Here is a 27191-nt window from a genome sequence, read left to right as displayed (position 1 = left end):
GGAGGCCAGGCTTGGACTAGAGCATCCTTGGGGTCTCCCCCGGAACTGGAATGAGAGAGAAGAACTGCTGGCATTTTGCATTGAGAGGAGTTGCAAAAAGATCGCAACATGGGATTCCCCATCTCATGAAAATCTGTGTTACCATCTTGTGATTCAATGACCATTCGTGTGGGGAGAGAATAGTCCTGCTCAGTCTGTCAGCTATCACATTGGATGTTCCCGGAATGTGTGTTGCCACTAGGAAGCATTTGGTAGCAATCGCCCAATCCCATACCTTCATGGCCTCTCTGCAAAGGGGGTAGGATCTGGTCCCTCCTTGCTTGTTCAAGTACCAGACTACCGACATGTTGTCGGACTGAATGGCAATCGTCCCCTGGCGGAGGTGGTCGTGTAGTGCTTGCAACATTAGAAGCACCGCCCGCCCTCATTTCCAGGATATTGATGTGGAGAAGATTCTCGTCGGAGTGCCACGTGCCTTGGACCGACCTGTCCAGATAATGTCCCCCACACCCTATCTGGGAGGCGTCAGTAGTCAACGTGGCTGAGGGGGATGGGGGGGACGAAGGGTCGCCCTTGATCCAGGTTGGAGGAATGAAGCCACCAACGAAGATCCTGTTTGCACGTCTCTGTTACCAATATGTGGTGACTGAGGGGAAGGTCTTGATAAGACCACTGGGCTAAGAGGAGCCACTGGAGAATCCTCATATGTAACCTTGCAAATGGAACAAGAAGAATGGTGGCTGACATGGAACCCAACAGCTGCAGAACCATTCTGGCTGGAGCTCGATGTCTGAGGAGTAACGCCCGCACCTGAGACTGCAATGTTGCTATCCTTTCCGCAGGAAGATAGACTCGCATCTGCCTTGAGTCTATTTCTGCACCAATAAACAGAATACGCTGTGATGGCCGCAATACGGATTTTGTCCAATTGAAGGTGATGCCTAAGGAGCTGCCTATGGAGATAGTGGCTGCTAGAGTTCTTAAGAGTAGATGCCTTGAGGTGGCAGTTAGGAGCCAATCGTCTAAGTATGGAAACACCTGAAATCCTAGACTCCTCAGGTGAGCAGTCACCACTGCCAAACATTTGGTGAACACCCTGGGGACTGTGGTGAGACCAAATGGCAGTGCACGGAACTGGAAATGACTGTCCCCTAGGCTGAAGCGCAAGTGTCTCCTCGACGCCTGATTTATCAGAATGTGATAATAGGCGTCCTTGAGATCTATGGAGCACATCCAAACACCTTTCTGCAGAAGCGGGAGAATGGTTTGCAAGGTGACCATCTGGAATTTGGACTTTTTCACTGATCGGTTTAATTTGCTGAGATCCAAAATGGGTCTCAAGTCCCCGGTCTTTTTTGGTACCAAAAAGAATCTCGAGTAAGTCCCTGATCCGGTCTGATCTGCGGGGACAGGTTGGATGACTCCTTTTTGAAGCAGCTTTGAAATTTCGATGGCTGCCATATCCCGTTGACTGGGTGGCGGGTCCAGGATTCTTTGGGACAGTAGGGGGGGATTGAGAAAAGGGAATGGTGTAACCTCCGGCGATGATTCGGAGCACCCATTGGTCCTGGGTGATACTTTCCCAGGCCTTTAGATGCCTTGAAAAATGACCCCCAGCTGGCTCCGGAGCTGCACGGTCGGGCACTCCTTCAGGGATGCTGGAAGAAGGAGCCACGAAAGGACTCGTGGTCTCCAGTGTTGCGGGGGACTCCGCCGCCTCTGAGACGGCGTCTCCCTGAAAAATTTCCCCTTCCTCTGCCTCTGGAAGGGGAATCGCTCTGCTGCGATGAGTAAGACTTTTGAGACTTACTTTTCCCCCTCTTCGAGCCTTGGGATAAGGTCTGAAGGGAGTGGAAAACCGGGCCCCTACGGCAGTTAAAGTCTTGCCCTCCTGCTCGCAGCGAGTCAAAGTGTCCTTTACCTTGGGTCCAAAAAGGGAGGACCCATCGAAGGGGGCGTCGGCAAAGGAAGACTTAAAGGCCTCCGCAAAATGACACAGACGTAGCCAGGCTTGTCTCCGTTGAGCAACACCTGTGCCCGCCGCTCTGCTCGCTCCCTCGGCTGCATACGAAATGAGCCTCATGGACGAGTTGGATAGGGAGGATAGGGTAGCCAACTGGGAGTTAACAGTCTGGGCCAACTGCTCAGGTAAGTTACCAGAGAGGGTATCTGAAAGCTCCTTGACCAGATCCCTCTGCAGTCTCGTAAAATGAGTCAGGTAATTCAGAGACCTTAATGTAAAGGTTGTTGAAGCAAGGCTGCGCTTTCCGTACCTATCCATGCTCCTAGACTCCTTATTAGGAGGATGGACGGACGTTGAAGCCTCTGCCACATCTTGTTGGGTAGCAGATGCCACCACCAAGGCATCTACAGCCACACCTTTGGTAAGAAAGTCCTTATCCGGGGGTGCCGAAAGAAATTTATTGGGTCGAGCTGGCACCGGTTCAACAGAATCCGGATGTTCCCACGCCCTTCGCAAGATCAAATCCAGGAGCTCATCGAAGGGCGGAGACACCCAGGAGGCGGAGGGTTGAGCCCCGAAGGCCTTGAGGAACACAGACTCCTCAGCAGAAGGGGGTTTGGACTGCCAGTCGCCTCGTTGTTTAAGGATTTCCAAGATGTCCGCAAAGGATACATCATCAGAGGACGACTTGGGGGACTCCTCCGCATCATCGAGGTCGGTATCCGAGGTGAGAGACTCAGAGGAGTCGACATGCTTCCTCTTGCACTGTTTTTTCCTAGGAGGTTCCTCCGAAGACGCTTCGGAGGGACCTCCAGGAAGAAGGGAACCTCCTATGGGGGTAACCTCAGGCCCCAGGGCTCCGCTGTCATGAGACAGGGGGACTGCAAAGGAACTAGTCTCCGTGCCAAGGGAAGGTGGTGGTGAGAAGGTAGAGGTGGCCAGAGAAGATTTGGCCAAGGCACTCCTCATGGCTGTGAAGTCGGGACCCCCAGAGTCCTGGGAAGGTTCAACCCCCAAGGCCACAACAGCAGACGGAACTCCCGCCGCCGACGCACGGAGAGGGAGGCTAGGAACCGAAAGGATCGGTCCCGAAGCGTCACCCCCGGGGCCGACGGAGGAGGTCCGTGTACCGAACACCGACCCGAAGCGCGGGGTTGGAATTAGGTTCGGAGCAGACCCTGTAACTTCCACTGGATCCACCAACACCAACTCCAACGATGCCGAAGCTGTTGGAGGAGGAACAAAGATGGCAGGGTGGGAAATCGGCTCCGGAGCCGATTGGGCAGGAGCCGAGACCAACTTTTGAAAGACCGGAGACTGAAAAAGCCTTTGAAGCACCCTGTCTACATCCGAATCGGACATCCTCGATGACCGAGAAGACACCGATCGGGTCCGAGTTGACTTCTCCGCCGGCTCCGAAAGACTGGGGGACCGGCTCCGAATGGACTCGAGAAGTATCGCCGCCGAGGGAGGTTCCACCACTACTGCAATTTCCCTCGGAGCCGATGTGGACTTCGGCACCGAAGGGGAAGAGTCTGAGCGGGCAACCTTCATCGGCTCCGAAGGCAGTGGAGCCGATGAAGGTGACTCGCCTCTCGACGCCCGAGCTCTCGGCTCCGAAGTCAGAGGTGTCGAGGCCGGAGACATCGAGGCAGACCATTCCACCCTCGGCTCCGAAGTCCATGGAGCCGACGGAGAAGCCTGCCTAGACTTTTTTGCTGTCGGATCCGACGGGCTGGTCGGAGCCGAAGATTTTTTCTTCCTCGACGGGGAAGAAGAAGAAGATAGGGCTTCCTCAAAAGAAGGGGTAATAAGCCCTTTCAAAATCAACTTGTTTTCCCTCTCTTGGAGCACGCGAGAGGAAAAAGCGTGGTAAACGCTACAGGATTCCTGTAAGTGCTTCGGCCCCAAACAGTACACACAAAGCAAATGGTCGTCCGTAATGGACATTTTGTAAGAGCATTTTGAACATTTTTTGAATCCAGATGGCCTATGTTCTTTTGGCATGGCTATCTACTCCCAGTAAAGTTTAGAGAAAGAGAAACTTCAATACAGACTAAAAAGGAAACAGCTAGACTAAAGGCAAAGGTCCCTCTAAGTAAAACGGGAACACTTGCCACGAAGAAAAATATAATTTACCACAACTTCAAACAAATAGAACACGGACAATAAGTAGCTGTTAGGCAGCCCTAACTAAAGCGCGAGGGCTAGGCAAAGGCCCCTCTAACTAAAAACGGGATCCTTTACCGTTGACAAACACAAAATTTTACCACAAACTTTGAGAAAAAAACAGTTGCACCACAATAATTAGCTGTTAAAACAGCTTTTGGGTAATTTTGACAAAATTTCTGACAGAAATTTAAATACTAGAGGCACTTAGCTCAGCCAAGTCCGAGACCACGTCTATGCTGTAGAAGCGGCAAACGAGATCTGGGGAAGCAGTAGTGGGGCATCCTGGGATATGAGGAGGCTCAGCCAATAAGAGACTTCGTGCTATAGTATAGCGTGCAGAGTCGGAGCCGAGGATCGGCTCCAAACCCATCTGTACAGAATGTAGGCGAGATAGGATCATATTACATCTACATTTTTAGCTGCAGTAGGATTAAAGCTACAGCTGCTGGGTCAGGTTTGTGACTGAGGAACCTTATACAATCTATTTGCCTTTTTAGGGACAGCAGGATGACTATCAGAAAAACTGCAGGCACTAACACAGACCACCCCCTCGGACACCCCAATCCCATGCAAAAAAATTAGAAAAAGGGGTTGTGGATGGGCGGATGGATCAGCAATGCAGAAGGCTCTGGAAGTTTCATCTGTAACAGTTCACCGCGTTTTCCGAGGGACTGAGAAACCTCAGTATTCTCCCACTAAAAACAGTAGCATATTCTTGAAATAAATAGTCTCTGAGAAAGAGAACCCCCCCCCCCCCTCAGGGAGAACACTCTCCTGCTATCTTCTGAATCTGACTTAGAATCCAGAAGAGAAAGCCCTGCATGTGTCTTTTCATCTTCCTGTCTGGATTCAGAATCTGACTCTGTTCAGGAAAAGAGGAATTCCTTTTCCTCTTGCTAGAAACCACCTTATAAGAAGGAATAATAACCTGAATTAAAACCTTGCGCCTGATCTAGTAAGCTACTCCTGCCTAGGGAAATTTGAGGAGGCCCAGATACACATTTAATTTTATGTTTGAAAGGAAAAATGTGGCCAAAAGTGTTGTTAATGGCAGCACTAGCTTCCCTAGGGATGGGCGCAGCATTCTGACACAAGAGGGAAGTTTGGTTCCCCCTCAGCCACTGAGGAGACCCCAACAGTTGCAGAGGTCATGGCTAACCCCCAGGACATTGCGGCTGCTACACCACAGGGATTTGGGGTAGTAGATAAGTGGCATGAGGAACCTGCTTTGGTCACAGCTGAGGCAAATTACCAGCCTGCTGTGGTGGCAAAGGCTGCTTGGGAATCATTTCCTGGAGAAGCTTAGCAGCAACAGTCTTTAAAACAGGAAAGTAGCAACAGACACACACAGAATACGTTTCGGCCCTTCAGCCTCAAAAGGTAAAGTAAACAAAAACTTCCATAAGAAAAAAAGTTTTAAACATATTTTAACAACTTTTTATCATATAACAAAAAAAAAGAGAAAGAAAGAAATGCTCTCCCGTTTAGAAGTCACAAGCTAATCAACCAAAACACTTCTTCCCCCCAACTTAAAATTATTTCTTTTTAAGAAGAGTATTTTTTTTTTTTTTTAAGAAAAAAGTCAAGTTGAATTTTTTCATGGAAGGAAACTTATCTACGCAGCAATGGAACAACATTAGTCAACTGTCGATCCTTGAAACCCTGCAGTGAAGAGCTCTCTTCAATGGCAGAAAAGCTCTAAAAGGCTTAGCACACAAACCTGCCTTTTCAGTGAGGTCATCGTGAGCTGACTAATGCTTTGGGTGCATGGAAGGTGCCCTGAAGCCTGGAAAGCTGGCTGGATGTTATATTCTATATAGGATATAAACCATACAGCTTGGGCTACTGCTGCAATGATCGTAATGACCAACATCATTACATTTTCTTCGCCATCTTGGTCAGTTGGAATGAGAATAGTAGTAGTGACCTGTTTATCTGCCACAGATTTAGATAAAGAAATAACTGTTGGGTCTGCTTTAGGATTAGAAAAATCAGTACTTATGTGTTGACGCACCATATATAACCTATCGGGTCTATATTGAATTAGCGAACGCTTAGAAAAGTGAACGCTAATTCATCGACCCCTTTTAAGCAAAAGCTTACAATCTCGAACATCCGGAACAGCGATTTTTTTCACAGGGCAAAAAAATTGTCGCTGGGCCGGTTCTGGGAGTTCGCCATTTCCTCCACTGTGGTGCGATCTCGGAGTTGGTATATTCAAGTAGAGGGGGGTGGGGGGGGCACAAACCCCCCCCCACATTATGAAATGTTTTAAGTTTTTTTTTTTTGTGGACCAGCAATATTTTTTCCCTGCGGAAAAAAAAAAAATCGCTGTTCCGGGTGTTAGATTTTTAAGCTTTTGCTTAGGTCGATGAATTAGCGTTCGCTTTTCTAATATTCGCTAATTTAATACAGATCCAACCCATCACACCTTTTAGGGGTCAAAGGTTCCTCATTATGGAGGCTTGATGCAGACAATATACACATTTTCTGTGCAGCTTTATGCATCTATATCCATAACAAATCATAATGCATTTTTTGTGCCACTGGAATTTCACTCGGAAATAAAACAGAGCTTTGTCGGATGAACTATCAAAAGAAATTTCTTAAACAAGGAAATCTGAAGCAATACTGCCCCCATAATCAGAATGTGAAGAAACTTCAGAGTTACAACCCCCCCCCCCCAATAATGACTGGGAAAAAACTGCCAGAATAAGAAGAAACTTCTGTTTTCTAACAGCACTTTGAGAAAACAAGGAAAAGGTAGCATTCAGTTCCTTGACAAATCCCAGCACATCTGCCCTGTCCGTAAGAATAACAAGTGGCTGGAAGATTTTCATCAAGTATATCCTCACTTAAAGTCTGACCCTAACACACACTGACTCATGCATCCACAGCCCCATTCCTGTCAAGCAAAGCCCCTTCCGCAGGCTGAAATACACAGACCTCTAGTAGTATTTCAGCCAGAAATGCTTCTCCTACTTCATGTCGTACGTGGCACACTTCAGCAATATGCGACCATAACATACCTGGGTGGTTATGTGGACAGCCCTCTCTCATTTCAGCTTTGATGGATTTGCTGCATATCCATAAGTCAAAATCCACTCTAGCAACTCGCAAGCAAGGCCTAAACCTGGTCTGCGACATTAATAGAACTTGCTGACGGGATAGATTTGTGTCCCAGAGACTCCCCTGTCCGTGGAACAGACTCCTTCTCCATGTTAAGCAGAGTACCTCTCTAGCCCTCTAAGAGGAACCTGGATGACTGGATGGTACAATCCCACCTGTATTCCTGCTGGAGAGGGGAAAAAGGTGCTTACTTTGTGGGAACATGGGCGAAATTCTTGGCTAGACTTGTAAGGGTCTCTGGACAAATAGACTACTATCATCCTATGAACCTATCATTATGCTTCCTCTGGACCAATAGACTACTATCATCCTATGAACCTATCATTATGCTTCCTCTGGACCAATAGACTACTATCATCCTATGAACCTATCATTATGCTTCCACCATAGTCAAGAAATCCTTCTATCTAGCCCAGTGAATTTCTAAGGGAACAGTCTCTTAACCCCGTGATGTCAGAGGCCCTAAAGTTAAACAATAAGAATGAGCAGAGAACAAGGAAAGTTCGCTTCAGCCAATGTTCTCTGCAGAAGTACTATAAATAGGGCTTCTCACCTTCTGTACCAAGTCCTGATCGGCTTCTTGAACACTGATATCTGCTGGTGGTTTCTCTAAGTACCCCACAGGGTAGTTTGAGTCTCCCTGGTTGCTTCCTCGATCACGGCTTCTGTAATGCAGGAGAGAGATCAAATTCAAACCATAAAAATGTGCTTATGACCTGTACTGCAGAAGAAACTTATGATACAATTACAAATATAAAATCCTATAGCGATAGTCTGCTCAGTTATGTGATGCACCACAAAGTGCCCAAACATGCACGTTTAACCACTTTCAAAAAGTGAACAAGGACAATATATGCAAGGACCACTTTGCCACCATGTCTCTGTTCATTTCCCCACTTTTATAAGTTGCAGATAAGTTACAGCTTGGCTTCTCTTTACTAAGTCAGTGTTGTAAGTTTAAACACAGTCAATACATTTGGTGCATGCTCCACCATTAGATCTCAACCTACAGATGGAACATTTTTGACATTTGTGCATCACCTTTCAGCCCACATTGCATATATTCTTCTTTTAACATAAAGCATAAGGACAGAGGGGGAGATAACAGTACCAACAGTTTGTGGTGTTAACTCTGAAATATTAATTAATGCTAAAAGGTACATTCCCAGATCACCTAGCGTTTGGGGAGACTTCAGCTACTGTTTCATTAGATATCTTTGACAATGGCTACATGAATGGTTTTCTTTCTTACAAGTCATTCGAATAATTCAGATAATTACACTCAATTTTTAACTGCAGCTAGACTGTGGCTGAAAAAGGATCACCTGGTGCAATGCAGTTACCAGCTTAACATCCCATTGTTTCCTCTTCCAATTACCTACCAGAATCTCTAAGAAATATACTTAACCTGTACTTCCAAGCCCTTCACCTTATACCTCCAAAATACTTAATTTCTACTACTTTTCTCTTTCGCTTTTTTAAGACTGTACTGATGAACCATTTTGCTAGATTTTGCTAGCCTGTTGCACTGTTGTCAAGATACTTACCAAATGTCTCAAACATGTTATTACAGTTTTTTTAGCCTCTCTTTATATGGATCCTAATGAAAATTATTTTATTTTGACATGCTCTGAATAACCTCACCTTACAAGAATGCATTGGCACTTTCTCTAGCACTACAAAGAAAAGGCTACCTGGAATCTTGCCAAATCTCTAAAAAGGGTACTACTCTATCTTCTACATGTGATGCCATCCTCCTTTGAATCCCAATATCACAATAATCTTCACTGCTGCTTCTGAAGACAACTGCACCCTTATCTTAAGTCTTTCCACTTTGTTTCTACTCTTTCCCTTCATAAGTAAAATCCACATTTGATATTAACCTTTATGGCCCACTGTTTCTAAACTATGTCACAAAATAATCTCCCCAGGCTGAAGGGCTTCAAAGTACAACAAACGCACAATAACAAAACAAACAAGTCCACTGTCCGATAAATAGTTTTAATTGAAGAAGAGTTAGTACTCGAAAGCTTTGCAATTTTGTGTGTAAACAATTTATCAGACGTTGAATTTCTGTTTTTTTTTTGTTATTGTGTTTTTAAACTATCACATTTCTGTCTACTCATTCTGCCATGTCCCCTTTCATTCTTTTAAAATCTTTTTATGTACCTACCATTTTGCAGATCTTATGCCCTCTGCCTAATTACAAATACACTAAAACGAATGGCCCTAGTACCGACTCCTGTGGTATCCATCCCAAATGGACCTCAATCATAATTACTAGTTAAGTCCCATTTTTAATTTATAGCTTTACACTTACGCTGCTAAGCTGAATGAGCATATCCTATTGCTACTCTCCAATCCAAGTGCAACTACTCTGTAGTAAGTGCACTAAAAAAAGGTGCCCAGTTCTTTTAGTATAGAGCAATAAAGCCCTGATCCGGGTGACCCAGAAAATGAATTAACAGCATGGGTGCCTACTAGAACTAACTGGGTGACTGGATATTAAAGGAATGATAAGACATTTGCCTGATCAGCTTTTCCAGGAGGAGGGAACAGGGACCATGGCCTTCATGAGCCTCCATGCCAATATTGTGGCAAGAACTGTTGCTGATGTAGGCAAGTATCCACCACTGTTGTGTGCCTACCTAGATAACGACAACAACAAAACTAAGGCTTAAGAAAGGAATCCCCTCTTTGGCTGGCATTAGCCCACTTCCAGTAAATAGTGGTTCACAACCCTTAACATACATGAGGTCCCCAATCTCCATGTGCAGAAATGTACTCTCCTAGAAGGGACAGCTTCCTGGCATGGGTCACACAAGGCATCAGCAAGTGTCTGGGAACCGTAAGGTCAGGTTCATAAAGGGAGCAGCCCAAGGTCAATAAAGGCAGGCAAAAACACAGTGACCAAACCAACCCAACTCGCAGAATTAAAATGGTAGCTGTCATTCTGTTACTCCACCATGGGCAAGAACACACTGCATCAATCAACAACCAGGTTTTCCTCTTCTTTTCCTCTTTTAATTTCTCCAAATTTTTTGGATTTCTAATACCATGACAGGAATGGACCCCATTCCTAAGTCAAAGTACAATTAAAGTTCTTGAAATTGGTATTGTTTCAATCTTTGATGTCAGCCAGAAGTGCTCTTCGCAGCACCTGCAATGTGTGCAGTAATGACCCCTCTTGCAATTTATACGGAGTTGCACGTATTGGTAACATATCTAAATACGACTGCAGATTCCTTTACACACGACTCCTTGCTACTACTACTATTGGAACTGTCTGGGTTTCTTTCTTACACACTGCTGTCATTATTTACCCTGTGTTCTTGTGGTAGAACTTTATCAGTTATTAATTTAGCTGCACAGTAATATATCCTGTTTACTTCTGTTATAGCGCATGGGTCTCTAAGGACAGTCCTAATTACTGTGTTCATTTGTTATATCAAACTTCTGACTTTTGGGGTTTTATTGACCTTCTGCAGTCTATTTCTTTCATTGATCTTAATATATCTCTCTCTATTAAGTCAAGCAACTCTTCTCTTAACTAATTTTCTTCTAAACTGATCTTACTTTTCTGTTTTCCATTTCCTGTGGGAATTCTACAGAAAGTTCTGCAACATCTTCCTGTGGCACATTCTCTTCAATTTCATCTTGTGCCATCCGTTGCTCTGTCATATGGGAACTCACTCACTTTCCTCTTTTTTAATTTCTCTACATCGTTTGGGTTTCTAATGCCATGACAGGGAAGGACCCCATCAAAGTATGGGTTTCTAATGCCATGACAGGGAAGGACCCCATCAAAGTATGAAAAGTTCATGAAGTTTGTATTGTTTCAATCTTTGAGGTCAGACAGAAGTGCTCTGCGCACCCGCAATGTGCCCAGTAATGACTCCTCCTGCAATTCGTATGGAGTTACATGGATTGGTAACATATAAAAAAAAATCTACTAGCGTATTTAGACAAGACCCATTGCTCCTACTACTACTGGAACTGTCTAGGTATCTTTCTTCCACATTGGTCTCATTTCTGCATACAAATCCTGATATTTTATGACTTTGTGCCTCTGTGTATGCAAGACACTGTAGTGAGTGGGTGCGGCAATTTCAATGATCAATCCTAATTTTGTCGCCACAGACCACTAAATCTGTTTTTCAAGCATCTATCTTTTGAACTCCTGATAATGGGTGATCCCATCTGATGTAGACCATCATTTTCTATGGTGCTTTGTAGCGCATGTTTCCAGTGTTTTTTAAGCCACTTCAATACCATAATGTCTGCACAATTCCCGGTGCAACAGTTTTGCCACATTATACCTTTCTGTATCCAGTTATTCTGCCTTTAGTATGTCACAACCAAATGTATGAGACTATTTTCAATTTGGTTTTACAAAACCTACATTTGTCCGTTTCTCCCACATGTTCAATGGACTCTATAAACCACTGTGTACGCAGCCCACTATCTTGGGCCAACAATATTAACCTTTCATCTTTTGGTTTGAATTTGCCTCTCCTTAACCATTTCTGCATTCACGCCAGATCAACATGAGGTTCTTCCAGCGGTTTTCTGTGCTTACAAATATTTATGCATTTTCCGCATGTCATGCCGTCTCATCTGATTCTTCACCTTATATTCTCTCTCTCTTGTTTTTTGGCACTTTCAGTTGCTGCATTTTTTTTAATCTACTTCTGGTTTGATTTCCCTTCCTGCTTGACACCTCATACTGCTAGACTACGCAGGAAGTCATCTTAGATTTATTCTCCTCATGGTCAAAACTGTCACTACATTTGGGTCTTGTGAGTTCAGCAGATGTGTGTGTAGTCCCACGATTGCAGATCTATACATGTAATTAAGTTCAAGGAGGACCATACCTCCTTCAGAACGGGAAATATATAATCTTGGTATGCACTGATTTTTATAATTCATTTGGTGAGCATGAAACATCCTTCCTGTTTTCCTGTCTAATTTAGCCTTCACATTTTGGGGCCAGTCAATCACTCCAAAACTCAAGTTAGGACAGGAAGAGCAAATTGGTTTATAGCCTGAATTTTGTTCCTACATGTCAACGTTGTTTTCAGGATTAATTTAAGTCTTCTAAAATATTCATTACTAAGTTTTATTCACATTTGTTTATGTTTTATTGCTGATCCTTCATAGGAAGGTACTAGGCTAATGGCCCAAGGGCCTACGTAAGCCTAGCCAACAAGGTTCCCTGGCTTACGCCACCCAAGAAAGTTATTTTCCTGTGCCACTGTCGAGTAGAGAGACAGAAATGATCCCCGGGGTGTATTTCGTATTTCCCATCCATTCATCAAGATTTTTGTTGAAGAGTGCTAATGAACAACTTTGCTTGACATAGATGGGTAGCCTGTTCCAGAGTATGGGAAGTCTCTGGGACAGGAATCTATCCCTCCAGCATGTCCTGTTTATTGTGGTGACAAGGTTTAGGTCCCTAGAGCATGTAGCTCGGAGGGATTGGGATTTCTTTAGGTGTAGCATGTCCAACAGCTCTGGGTTTGACATAACTTTATATGTTAGGCAGAGATCACCTCAGAGTAGGCGATATGCTACGGAGTAAAGATGGAGTTTTTTGAGGTGGTCAGTGTAGGGCATTTGTTTGAGGCCAGTAATCCTCTTTGTGAGGTACTTCTGTGGCCTTTTCAGCTGCTGCAGATGTCTTGTGAGGTACATTCCAAAAGGGGTGTTGTACTCTATAATGGGTCTAATGAGTGTCGACTAGAGGGGAACAATGACCCCTTTTATGATGAGGTATGCCACGTAGAAGGACTTCCTGACTACTGTGGCGATGTGACTATCAAAGGAGAGACTACTGCCCACCTGGGTCCCAAGGTCTCATCACACATTCGGTGTTAAGTAGATTGCTGCCTATGTGGTAGTTCATGGGTACAGAGTTTTTACCAAAGGGCATGACACTGCACTTTTTAGCAATGAGCTTGAGGCCATGGCTCTGACACCAGGCATCTGTCTCAGAGTGTTACCCCGAATAAATTAGTTCAGAACCATGCAAAAGCAGAGACTCAGCCAACACAGGGTCAAGTGCCAGATGACAGAACCCTTAAAAATATGCAGAAAGCTTGAATAATGCAGGATTTAAGGTAAGCTGAAAAAACTCCCAGCTACCTGAGGGAAGTTGAGGATAGGTATCAAATCAGCCAAAACAAAAGAGAAGAGATCTCACACGTAGGTTGGATCCAAATTATTTAGGGCCAGGTATGCCAGTAGAAGAACTTCATAAGCAATGTATTGTCAGACATTCAGCCAGTGCAGGTCTTGTAAACCTGACTGCGGGTGATCAAGTTACAACACCAGAGGAATTTTACAACACCTTTTCAGAACACCTGCCTAAAAAGTGAAGTTTTGAGATAGGAAGTTGGTTATCCACACAGCCCAGCTTTTCTGAGATCAGGAGTTATCAAGGTGTCATTTATCTAACCTGGAACAGAAATACACCACCTTCACAAAAGGCTAGGAAAACCCGATAAGAAATTTTGCACAATTCTCCAAATAAACAAAACAAGGTGTACTGCATATGTAATAACATGTGCAGAAAGACCAGAGATGAAATCATTGTAACTGGTAAACAATACCTCTGACCACACAGAGAGGACTTCTGGTAGACACTGTTAAAGCCCTGACTACTGAAAGCATGGCAATAAAATGTTGAACAAATAAGGCACAACAGTCTTGACTGCAGAGACACCCTACCACACAGAAGACTGCAGCTCATCTGTTAGCCGTTAATGAGAACTCCCAGGACAAGTACTCAGACTCGGAAGATTTTATCCACGTAAATTGAAAAATGAAATGTGTGGGGCAAGCTGGTTCTCAAAAAGACCACAATGATGTTTTCTGTAAGCCTCTGGTCACTCCTCCTCAGGACACAAGGCTTGGTCAAATCACAACTCTCAAACAACTAAGAGAACCAGCCATGCATAGCCTGCAGCCACACCATCAAGCGAGGAGGCAAGGGCTCTGCTATAAATCCCAACCAACTCATTAGGATAAGCTGCAATACACTACTGGAGATGGCTGTGTAGGACACATTACAAATGTCTTGGGTGACAAATTCCCTGTCACTGCAAATAGCTGACATCCAAGGGTTAACCAACCATGTAACTAGCAACCAAGAGTCATCAGACAAAGTAACATGTTCCACCAGCATATAATTTGTCTTCACACAAAAATGAAAGACCAGGTCCAATGTACAGCCATGTTTACAGACTGTGGAGGCATCTACCTAATCAAACCCCAATCCCTTCAAAATACAAAGGGATTGTATTATGAAGACACTGATTCCTTGTCAGCTTCATGTTAAGGTCCCACAGGGTGATGCATCTGGAAATAAGGGGATAAGAAAGTCTGTGAATTCCTGAAAAAATGCTACCGCCACTACTGGATGAACAGTAGATGAGAAGACACCCAAAAGTTACTCTTGTACCAAGCATGCTACAACCACTACTGGATGAACAGTAGATGAGAAGACACCCAAAGGTTACTCTTGTACCAAACATGCATTAAAAGGTGTCGGCACATGCACTGTTTTCTGTCAGACCAATAGCTGAATGATAGACAGCTCCAACCTCCTAGTCAATCCAGTTAAGGCTCACATGCTGAATTACAGAGAATCAGGTGGTCACCAAAGCTGCAAAGATAAAGTCAAAGGTGTCATCCATCCCAATGGATATGACAAATGCCAGATCCACATTTAACAGCAGGTCTGCCAAAATCCAGTCTCATTTCAAATGGACTAAGCACTAATATATAGTGCCAAAGTTAAACTACAAGAGGTTCCACTCAAATGTACCAGATTTAAATGAGTGACCCACGGGTATAATGTGTAGCATACGGTCACATTTATTTTATTTGACAGTTGTTAACCTGGTTGGTCCAACTAAACTGCAGGGCCCTTTTCAGTGAAGACCCAAGGAGAAAAGCTCCGTAAATAGACAAATGGAAAAACAAAATCATCATACATATTAACATACAAATGTAAATATACAGACAACTCAAAATACACCTTATAAATAAACATTAGAATACAGGAGTAACAGCCTTGGTACATGTTAACTATAAAAAAATATAATAAAAAAAGTTAGATTCCATCTAATTACCATCAGAGAATAATTCATGGCTGGTAGAATATCGTAAGGACCTAAAAAGAGTAGTTGTGGTAAAGTGAGAACCGAGAAGGGAAATGGAAGAGAAGAGGAGAGGCAGTAGTTTAGGTGGGAGCGGGACAATGACAGGTCCAGGATTAGTTTTTTTGAAGATGAGGAAGTTGCTGTTTGTTCTTGGAGAAAGGGGGAGCTTGTTCCAGGCAGTAGCGAAGGATTGGCTGTATAAAAGCTTGTCAATATTTTTATTAGGTTTGTAGATGTCCAAAAGGTGTAGGTTTGTGCTGCGTAGGTTATGCTTAGGAGAGTAGGGAGTGATGAGGTCTATGAGGGCAGGAGGATTGACTTAAGAGATAGCGTGCGAGATGGAGTTGGGGAAGTAAGAGTTGGTTATGGAGTTCAAGCTACTATAGGTTTTTAAAGCTATGCAGTGGTGAGACAGATACAGAAGGTTTGCACTGAACCTGGCTATTTTATTGTAAGTGGTTTCAAGTTTAGCTATTAGGTTGGATTATATTGGTGAAAACAGGGGCTTCATAAGAAGGAAAGCCTGTGCTAGACAATGCGTTATTAGTGAGGAATTTTTTATGTCTGTATAAGAGACCGAGGTTTTGGTGGGTCTTTTCAATAGCTTGCTGAATATGTTATGTCAAAACTTTAGTTGGTCGTCTATGATTACACCAAGAAGTCTAGTATGTGGTTCTACAGAGATAAGTGTATTATTAAGAGAAGACAGCAAAGGTATTTTGTGTTGCTGTACAGATTTGGGGAGGAAAGGTAAAAGTTTTATTTTTTTAGGATTGAGAAGTAGCTGATTATTGGTCAGCCATTTTTCAACTGAAAGGAGGGATACCTGAGTAACGGCAAGGAGGTGGGGAAGGTAATCAGACCACGAGATAATAGTGGAGTCACTGGCATATTGTATTAGTGAGGAGTATGGACAGGAAGTGTGCAGGTTTTTGCAAAGCTATTAAAAAGGAGAAGTCCAAGGATTGACCCTTGGGGGACACCTGCTTGGATTAGGAGGAAGGGGGAGAAGGTGGAAAGCCATTTGATGGATTGGAATCTGTTGGAGAGGGAACTGGAGAACCATAGTATAAAAAAGTAGTTGTTAAGGGAAGAAAGTTTTGAAAGCAGTAGGGTAAGGGAAATGGTGTCAAAGACTTTAGGTAGGTCAAGGAAGAGGCATGAGGCTAGTTTGTCATTGTCCCATGGTTTGGCAATAGTCTGTATAAAATAAAGGAGAGCTGTAGAGGTGCTGTGTTGAGGACAGAAACCATGTTGGGTGTGAGTTAACAGGGTGTCTTGTATGATGTGTTTAAGAAGCTGGTTATGAATACAGTTTCTAGAATTTTGCATAAGGGAGGATAGCATGGTGATAGGTCTATAGATGGTTGGTTCAGTTGAATTGCCACCTTCATGGAGGGGTATAAACGATTTTTCCATATGTCAGGGACTGTGTTCTCGTGAATTGGCATGTTTGCTAATATGGAGACTGGATGTGCAACAGAGTTAGCTGCAAATTTAAGAACAGAGGAGGTAAGTTGTCAGCTTTTTCAGTTTGGTAAGAAGAGATTTCATGCATGCAGTAGGGACAGGTTTGCTGTATCCAGGACTGTTTGTAAGCTTCTGAGCCCCCCAAGCCTTTCTGTGTTGGAGGGAAGATTTCTAGCTTATCAGCGGGAGTGGTAAGCACTAGGTAGTCTATCTACCACAAGAGTGGTTTCTGGCCCAGAAATTGTAGTTTACTGGCGGGTTGGGCAGTTTTTCCATCACTTTCAACCTTCTGGTTCAAAAGCCCGCATTTGCGCTTGTTTCCCACCTTTCCTGTAACTAGTCTAGTCCAGATACAGATCTGCTGTATCCAGGACTGCTTGTAAGCTTCTGAGCCCCTTGAGACTTTCTGTGTTGGAGGGAAGCCTTCTAGCTTATCAGTGGGAGGGGTAAGCACTAGGAACTAAACCTTCTATTTAAGGGGTAAAATAACTAGGAACTAAACCTTCTATTTAAGGGGTAAAATAAAACATTTCAGAGCTTTACCAGAAAGGCTCATCCAGACTCTGCTACACTTTGCTGTGAAGGAAAGTATTTTATATTACTTTATTGCCTTTTTATATTTTGAATACTGTGGTTTGTTTTCTTTACCTTGTGTTTTACTTGCATTCTGCTTTAACAGCATATTAAAACTTCAAGAGAGACCATAGCTCTGTCTCTTCTGAGTCGGGCAGAAATTTTAAAAATTTTTCCAGCCCTCCCACACAGTTACAGTTGTCTTGTTAAATACCACTGTATTTCTAGTTGCCTGCCTCTTGTGTTAATCTGACCATATATCTCATTTCCTCTCTACTTTCACTGGCTTGTGTGAGTAATCACAAAATCATCATTTTTGAAATCCCTCCCCTTCAACTATTTAAATTTATTGGCCATCCTACTGTATTCCACAGTACCAAAATACAAAAGTGATCACCCCTTTCAATCCATTTTGCTGTTTTAAAAATAGTAACTCTCCACTAAACCTTAACTTTTTAAACAGGTAAAACTTAAGTTACCTACTTTCACATCTAACTTCTCTAGTGCACACTGCAGTGTGCATTGTTTTTAATCTTACCTTTAAGTATCTCTGTGACTAGCACTTGCTCTAATACCTGCTGCAAAGCACTAGGAAGCCTTAAACTGATACAAGCACTCAACTCTCCTTGTTAATAAGGAGAAATTAATAGTAGACACTAAACAGCATATAATTGCAAAGTACCTTGCTAAGGTAAGGGAAAACAGCTCCTATACGTTACAAAAAAAAAAAAAAAAAAAAGCACCAAACCAGGCATGTCTAAGGGTCAGCTTCCGGTGATTTCTCCTGTCCACCTGGTGAATCTGGGCATACTAGGGCAATGCAGCAATTGCCTTATGTACACAGACAACCCTCTCCTCCTACCACCCAACACTGCAACCTGTGAGAGATGCACTTACATAGCCAAAATGGCAGCAAAGCTCTTTCACCGAAGATTGTGTTAGACAGTCAAGAGGAGAAGGTTAACACCCACACTATACCTCAATCAACACATAGCCCTTCTAAACCCACACCACCAACACCCACATATAGCAACACTAAATCCACATATGCAGAGGCCCTTAACTGTAACCTGCCCATGCAACAAGGACCTCTGAAGCTGAAACGCACACAAACACCAATCACAACCAAAGTGTCACATAGTTCACAACACCAGTGTGCCACCCAGCAACAGCCCCCAAGGTAAGACAACATACCTAACACTTTAGTCATAGCTGACTCTATAGTCTGGCACACTGATGTCCCACTCACCAGGTTGATCAAGGAGAAACTTACAGTCAGTTGCCTGTCGGGTTCCAGGATCCACCACATAACGCATGCACTCAAGTCACTCCACAATTAGTACAAACATGACTCTGTCATTGTCCATGTTTATTTATTTATTTTATTTTTATTTTACATTTGTTGACCGGGCTAGTCTAGCTGGATATATCTCCATTTTCAGTAGAGGCCCGGGGAGAAAAGCTCCACATAGAACATAACAGTGAGACATACTTTTAATAAACACAAAGAATACAAGTAAGACAACAATAGTAAAAAAAAACAAATACAAATTGCTAATAATAAACTAGGTGAATCAAATTCACAAAAAGTAAGGTACATTATCATTAAAAGTCCTGACTAGAGATAGGACAGTTTCAAGGGCTACTTAATAATTACATACAGGCTATGCCATAAGGCTCCTACTACAATAAAAAATTAAAATAAATAGTGGAAGGAGAAGGAGGAGGAAATAAGTAATGTGAGAAGATAGGAAGGAGATAGAAGTCAAGAGATGAGAGAAAAAGAGAGACTAACAAGAGGATATGGGAGAGGTAAGAAAAATAGGTCAGAACAAAGAGTGACTTAAAGGGAAAGGAAAGGTATATGCTAGATATAAAGCACCAGGTGAGGTAAAAGGTCAGGAGAGGGGGGGAGAGAAGTTAGTCAGGAGTATTACATGAGCAAAGCCAGTGATTTTGGAAGTACAGTTTGATTTGTTGTTTGAAGAGGGGTAGGGATGTGATTAGTGTTATATCCCTAGGTAGTAAATTCCATACCCGGCCTGTGGTATTAGTGAATAGTGAGTCACCAGCTAAGTTGTGAGCTTTTATGGGTTTGGTCAAGAGTTTAGAAGAGGAGCGAAGGGAGGTAAGATTGTTATAACGGGGTAAAAGCTGTGAAAGAATTGGAGTGTTATCAGGTTGGTACAAAATTTTGTGTGCAATTGAGAGTTGTGTGAGTGTAAGATAGTTTTGTAGTTCTAGCCAGCCTAGAAGTTTCAAATTAAGGCAGTGATGGGTTCTGAAGGGGTTGCCAGTGGCTGCGCAATGTTATTGTAGCAAGTTGCTAGTTTGTTTAGGTTAGATTTCTTGAGGTTAGTGAAGATAGGAGAGGCATAAAAAAGAGTGGATATAAGATGAGAGTGGGCGATAGTGGCTGTAGCTGATGGGGTGAGAAATGGTTTGATCCGGTATAAGGATCCCATTTTTCTGTTTACAGATTTGATAGTGTTGTTAATGTGTTGATCAAAAGAGAGATTGTTATCAATGGTTATTCCAAGCAGTTTAGTTGTAGAGTCTGGACAGATGACAGTATTATTGTTAGACAGGATGGTAAAATGTAGTGGGGAGGCAGTGGTGGGGGTGAAGAGGAGAAGTTTAGTTTTTTTAGCATTAAGGAGGAGGTATCGTCTAGTAAACCATGTTTCTACTGTGTTGAAGATAGTTTGGGTTAGTGTGATTAGGTCAGAAGATGAGGTTGCTGAACAAATTATTGTGGAGTCGTCAGCGTATTGAATGCAGGTGGCTTGTGGAATAAGAGTGGAGATCATTAATAAAGAGGGAGAAGAGAAGTGGGCCAAGAATAGAGCCCTGAGGGACTCCAATAGAAATGGGCAATAAGGAGGAGATGTGGTTATCCCAGAGAACGGCTTGTTGTCTGTTGCAGAGATATGAACTAAACCATTTTATGGAAAGTTTGTCAAATGAGAGGGATTCCAGAATATTAATTAAAGAAGAGTGGTTAACCATGTCAAAAGCTTTTGAAAGGTCGATGAATAGTGCAGAAGAGAGAAGGTTATTGCGATTGCTGTTGATAGTATCTACAAAGGAAAGGAGGGCAGTGGTGGTGCTATGGTGGGGTCTAAAACCATGTTGACAGTTAGCTAAGATATTGTGTAGGGACAGATATTGAACAAGTTGTTGATGAATACACTTTTCCATAATTTTTGCTAAAGGTGAGAGAAGTGCAATTGGCCTAAAGTTAGAATACTCGATAGAGTTACCGCCTTTGTGTAGTGGGATAATATGAGAGACTTTCCAGATGTCAGGGATAGTTCCTTCTTGGGTGGTTCTATTTATAAGTATAGTTATTGGGTAGGCAATTTCTTTGGCAGCCTTTTGCAGAAAGAGGGAGGGAAGCTTGTCAGCAGAGGGTGTACAAGGTTTCAGTTTGAGGATAAGTCGATGGATGAAAGCGGTAGAGACAGGTTGTAGAGAGAAGGTGTAGGAAGAGTTTGCTAAAATATTTGGAGGGTAGAAGTTATTAGTGTTCAGTTGACTTGCAAGAGATTGAATGGTTTCAGTAAAGAAGGAGTTAAAAGCATTGGCAGTTTGGTTAGGGGTGTCTGGGTCAGCATTTAGTGGGGAGGGAGTTTTGGCTGATCCTGGAGAAAGGAGTTTATTGACGGAAGACCAAAATTGTTTTGGTTTATTAAAATGGGTTTCTTGTAGTTCACAGTAAAACTTTCTTTTGTCATTTAATATAGCTTTTTTGGTCAGGTTTCTTAGTTGACGAAAGTGATGGAAATCAGAGTTTATTCTAAGGCTCCATTTGGCCCAAACTTTGTTTTAGAGAGGATAAGTTTTTGAGTTTCATTTGTGAGCCATGGGGCTGTATTTGACCTCATTCTAATGGTACGTTCGGGAGCATGTTTATTCAGAATGGAAAGAAAAGTAGAATTGAAGAATAATACTGCTTCGTTAAGTGGAAGTATTTTTAAGGGGTTCCAGTTACAAGCTCTGAGTTCGTTTTGAAACAGGTCAGTTTTAAAGTGTTTGGTAGATCGTATATTTCTAATATTAGGGAGGTGGGAAAGTCATTTTTCTCTCTTGTGATAAAGGTTAAGCAATGATCACTGAGGTCATCAGGCAAAGTACCTACATTGTATGTGATGTTAACTTTGGTTATTAGTATCCAGTCTAAAATGGTTTGCTTTTTACTTGGTTTGTTAAACCTTGTAGTAGAGGTAATGGTTTGGGTGAAACCATTTAGGTTGATGTGAGAGGTGGGATTTTCAGTGTTGATGGTATTCCAGTCTATATTAAAGTCACCAAGAATTATAGTTTCCTGGGGGTAGTTGATGGAGACCCAGCCAAGAAAGTTTTCTAAGATAGGTATATTATTGCCAGGAGGTATATACATACAGATGATGTAAAGGGCTTTCTTTGCATTTAGTTGGAGTTTAATAATGATGGCTTCCACTTTACTGTCCTGGGTTGGACAGGCAGACAGGGTAGAGATGTTGAGGTGATTTTTAAACAGAATTGCAACTCCACCACCCTTACGTTTAGTACGGTCAAGCCTTAGTATATTATATCCTTGGGGTATAATTTCAGTGTCTTTGGTAGCTGGCTTAAGCCAGGTTTCGGAGAGACAGAGAATGTCAAAACTGTGAGTATCTAGGAGAGCATGTAGGTAGGGTACTTTGTTGTTTACACTGCGTATGTTAAGATGCCCTAACAGAAGGGTGTTATTTGAGGTTGGTCTGGATGTTTGTGGAGAAGGATTTATGGGGCCAGGGTTAGGGTGAATATCACCGTCTTTTAAGGTAGAGTCATCAGGAGCAGGTGTAAGGTTGCTCTTAAGAAGGGTTAGAGGTTTTATTTTTCTATCTGAGGATAGGGTGTAGGTGAGGTGAGAGTGCCTATGGAATTTGGCTAGGTTGTAGCTAAAGGTGGAATTGACATTTAGGAATGAACTGAGAGGAGTGTGGAAGGTAGAAGTAAGTTTTTGTTTATTGGAGGGTTGAATGTAGAGTGGGTATTCTATGAAGGAAAGGAGGTAGGTAGAGATGAGAGTAGTAGCGAGTAGTAATGAGAGTATAAGCTGTGTGGATAAGTTGAGGGCCATTATTGAGGGTGAGTAAGGTAGAAGAGATTAACGTAGAGATATATGACCAGGGTTAGCAAGGTGGTAGTCAGTGTTTAAGTTAACAGGGAAGAATAATAAAGAGGTAAGACTAGTGATAAGGATGTTAAGGTATTTGCAAGATAGAGGGACAGGAAAAGAGTGTGGAATGTTAATAGAAATGAGTGGTAATAGAGAAAGAGAATGGAGACCTTAGGATGGGGATGTTAGTAACTAATGGAGGGAGGTATGTGGAGGATGTGGGATGTGGGGTGTGGAGGGGGGAGGGAGTGAATGACTTGAGACGTACCTCCCTGGACTACATGAAAGAGACATGGAGGAGCTCTCGGATCATGTGCCCCAGGCAGTTATGACCCTAGCCCCGAGTAGCATCCTGCCTTCGCCCAGAATGATACCACAATAATAAGGACAAAATGATTGACTTCAACAATTGGCTAAGCTTCTGGTGTCATTCAAAGGGGATCCAGTATCGGTCTGCCTGGGACGACATGATCGACAGACCACGATGCTTTGCCAAAGGTCTGCACCTGTCGCCCATGGGATTCAGGTTACTGGCTAAGGCTCTTGCCACCTCTATAGTGCCTTTTTTAGGCAAAGTTCAAAGAACAAAACCACCAACAGGTACAAGCATGTAAAATCTGAAGGTAATGCTACTCAATGCTAGAAGTCTAAACCTCAAAATGCACTCTCTTGAGGCACTCCTAAAAATGGAGAACATCGATATCTGTGCAGCAACCGAGACCTGGTTCAAGGCTACAGAGAACACCCCTGCAATACCAGGCTACAACTCTTACCACACTTTTCGACCACCAAACCAGGACCGAAACACTAAAGGTGGAGGAGTGTCAATGTTCACCAAGGATATTCACATCACCAGGCTAGTTGCCCAACACAATGCATCTGAAAGTCTCCAGGTGCAACTAACACTAGGCAAGACTGCAATCCAAATTGTAGCTTTCTACAGATCCCCCACCATACCCCAAGATTCTCACTACACCTTTCTAAACATACTGGAAAATATTAAGATAGAACCAAACACCCTAATACAGGGTGATTTTAACTACCCTGCCATTAACTGGGAAAACTACTCATGTACCAACACCTTTGCCCAACGGATCTTGGAATTCATAAATTCCAGCACCCTGGATCAACTAATCCATAGTCCCGCCAGGGGCTCCAATATCCTAGACCTGGTCATTACCAACATGGGAAATCGATGCTCCACACCTATGGTCACCCCCTCGTTAGTCAGGTCTGACCACAAGCTAATCACCCTTAACATCCACATCCCACCCCTAACCCCCAGTAAGGAAACCTCCATAAAAAACTTCTCCAAAGCCAACTTCATACTACTCAAGTCAACATGACAAACTTCATGACACCCATGCCGACGGGAACTGAAAGTTCAACTGCTGAATCCTACACTAAGGCATTGCACGAGCACATTCACTCATGCATGAATGGTGCCATCCCAAATAGAACCAAGATGCTCTCATCCAAAATGCTCTCATCCAAAAAAAAGGAAGCCAATCTGGTGGTCCCCTGCCATAAAAAAAACTTTACAACAAAAGGAAGAAACTGTTGCAGAAAAGAGGAAAATCCCAGGATGCAAAGAACTCCCTTACCAGCCTCAGTAAGAAACTGAGATCCCTCATAAAATCCTCCAAAGCTAGTTACGAAATTAAAATTGCCAAAGATTCCAAAGACAACCACAAGGCATTCTATAACTATATCAAGAATCTAAATGGCAATGCTCAGATCTGCTCTGAGCTAAAACAGAATGGCATTAAATATACTGATCCCAAGGATATTACCAATATCCTGTCAGATTGATTCAGTGCCAACTTCACCCTCCCCTCTCACCCCCTAAAAGGCCCATCTCAATACTGGAAGATTGCCAAATTCCGGTAATAACGGCCACACAGGTAAAAAAACGCACTTTCCAAAGCTAAAGATACAGCATCCATGGGACCAGATGACATCTCGGGCTGTGTACTACATGAACTACAATATGAACTGGCACCTCACCTAAGTGTATTGTTTAATCATAGCCTCCCCTCAGGTTTCGTGCCCACTGAGTGGCACAGAGCTACAGTTATCCCACTCCACAAGGGGGGATCCACCTTGGATCCCGGAAACTACCGTCCCATCAGTCTGATGAGCCTTATCTGCAAGGCCATGGAGAGTATTATCATGGAACTTATAAACATTGGCAAAAATTAAACACTGGACCCCACCCAGTTTGGGTTCATGAAGGGCCAATCTTGTCTCCTGAACCTGACTGACTTCTTTGAATCAGTCTCCAGAGCCATGGACAAGGGTAACGTGGTCCACACAGCCTATCTAGACCTTGCCAAGGCCTTTGACACCATCCCCCACTCTGGAATCATAGATAAGCTTACTAAGCTGGGCATTAATCCCTACGTCACCCAATGGGTTGCTAACTGGCTTACTGATAGAACACACAATGTAAAAGCAGCAGACTCCAAATCCAGCTCTAGACAAGTGGAGTACCTCAGGGTTCAGTCCTGGGACCGCTCTTGTTTGGCATCTACTTCTCTGAAGTACAGGCCAACACTAAGGGACTCTGGCTAACAAAGTTCGCAGATGACTGCAAACTGGGAGCCATTATTGAATCCCCAAATGATGTGCATACTCTACAAAAGGGCCTTACAGAAACAGATGCTTGGTGCCAGAGCCAAGGGCTCAAACTCAATGCCAAGAAATGTATAGTTATCCCGTTTGGGAAAAAACATGTACCCGTGAATTACCATATAGGTGGCAGTACACTAAACACAAAAAGTGTGATAAGAGACTTGGGAACACAGGTGGACAGTGGTCTCACCTTCGATAACTACATCGCCACAACGGTCAGGAAATCCGTCTATGTGGCACACCTCATCACGAAGGGCTTTTCATCCAGAAAAAAGGAGGTCATTGTCCCACTGTACTCATCCCTCATTAGATCCATTATAGAATACAACGCCCTGTTTGGTATGTACCTCTCAAGACATCTGCAACAACTGGAAAGGCTGCAGAGATACCTCACTAAAAGAATCACAGGCCTAAAGCAGATGCCCTATGCTGACCGCCTTAAAAAACTCCAGCTATACTCTGTCGCATAACTCAGAGGCGATCTCTGCTTAACATACAAGGCCATGTCAAACCCAGAGCTGTTGGAAATGCTACACTTAAAGAAATCCCAATCCCTCAGAGCTACACACTCCAGGGATCTAAACCCTGTCATCACAATAAACAAAACATGACGGAGGGATAGGTTCCTGACCCAGAGACTCCCCAGACTCTGGAATAGATTGCCCATACATGTCAAGCAGAGTGCCTCTTTGGCCCTCTTCAAAAGGAACCTTGATGATTTGATGGGAGAAAGGAAATTCACCCCGAGGGTCACATCAGTCGCCCTGCTAGACAGGGGTCCAGGGAAGAAATAGCCAGGGAATTGTTATGGCTAGGCTTGTATAGGCCCTAGGGCTGATAGCCCATCTACCACAGGATCCAGGGTACAGATTCTTAGTTTTAGCACTTGAATTTGCTTATTCTTGCTCAGCACTTGTTCAGAACGTGTTGTTAGCACTAAATAAGCTATAAATTGCTAGAACACTCAACCTTCCTCTTTACCTAGAGGAAAACAATTTTTGTACTTACTTTCCTCACTTGCATAGAGAAAAAGAGCTCTTATACTCACTTTCCTCACTTGTCTAGAGGAAAGTAGTTTTTTATTCAGGCATGTCCAAGGGTCAGCTCCCAGTGTTCTCTCCTGTCTATTGTATGAATCTGGGATCTTGGGGCAATGTAGCAATTGCCTCATGTACACAGACAACCCTCTCCTCCTACCACTCAACACCACAAACTGTGAGAGATGCACTTATCTAGCCAAACTGGAGGTAAAGCTCTCTCCAACCAAGACTGAACTTGGCAGTCAAGAGGAGAAGGTAAACACTTGCACCACACCACACTCATCACATAGTCCCACTAAATGTACACCACCAAAGCAGAAACACAAGCAACCACCACCCCCAACACAACCCAAATGACACACAGCCCACAGACTCAGTGTGCCAATAAACCACAGCCCGTAAGGCAAAACAACGCACCCAACACATTAGTTATAGGTGACTCTATAGTCAGGCACACTGATGTCCCACTCACCAGGCTAAACAAGAAGGTTATGGTCCGCTACCTGTCGGGTGAGAGGAGCCACCACATAACCCATGCACTCAGGTCACTTCACAACAAGTATAAATATGACACCGTCATTGTCCTTGTTAATGTGAATGACCTGAGATGTACCTCCCTGGACTACATGAAGAGAGACATGGAAGAGCTCTCAGATCTTGTAGCCCAGGCAGGTATGACCCAAGCCCTGGGTAGCATCCTGCCATCGCTCAGAATGACACCACAATACAAGGACAAAATGACTGACTTCAACAATTGGCTAAGCTTCTGGTGTAATTCTAAAGGGATTCGGTATCTGTCTGCCTGGGACGACATGGTTGACAGACCACGATGCTTTGCCAGAGACTGCCTGCACCTGTCGCCCCTGGGATTCTGGATACTGGTTAAGGGTCTTGTC

General features: G+C 43.5%; 1 protein-coding gene across 1 annotated transcript in view; it reads right to left on the bottom strand.

The window, feature by feature from the left end:
• Positions 1-27191, bottom strand: part of LOC122790514 (ER membrane protein complex subunit 4-like) — a 147601-nt gene that overhangs the window by 56089 nt on the left and 64321 nt on the right. The window contains exon 2 of the mRNA XM_044058064.1: positions 7818-7929. Within this exon, the coding sequence (XP_043913999.1) occupies positions 7818-7929 (112 nt within the window). The remainder of the gene's footprint in view (positions 1-7817; positions 7930-27191) is intronic.

Source organism: Protopterus annectens, chromosome 16.part0 (genome assembly GCF_019279795.1).
Source record: "Protopterus annectens isolate FY-2018-M chromosome 16.part0, PAN1.0, whole genome shotgun sequence".
NCBI lineage: Eukaryota > Metazoa > Chordata > Ceratodontiformes > Protopteridae > Protopterus > Protopterus annectens.
This window is presented reverse-complemented; position numbering and strand designations above follow the sequence as displayed.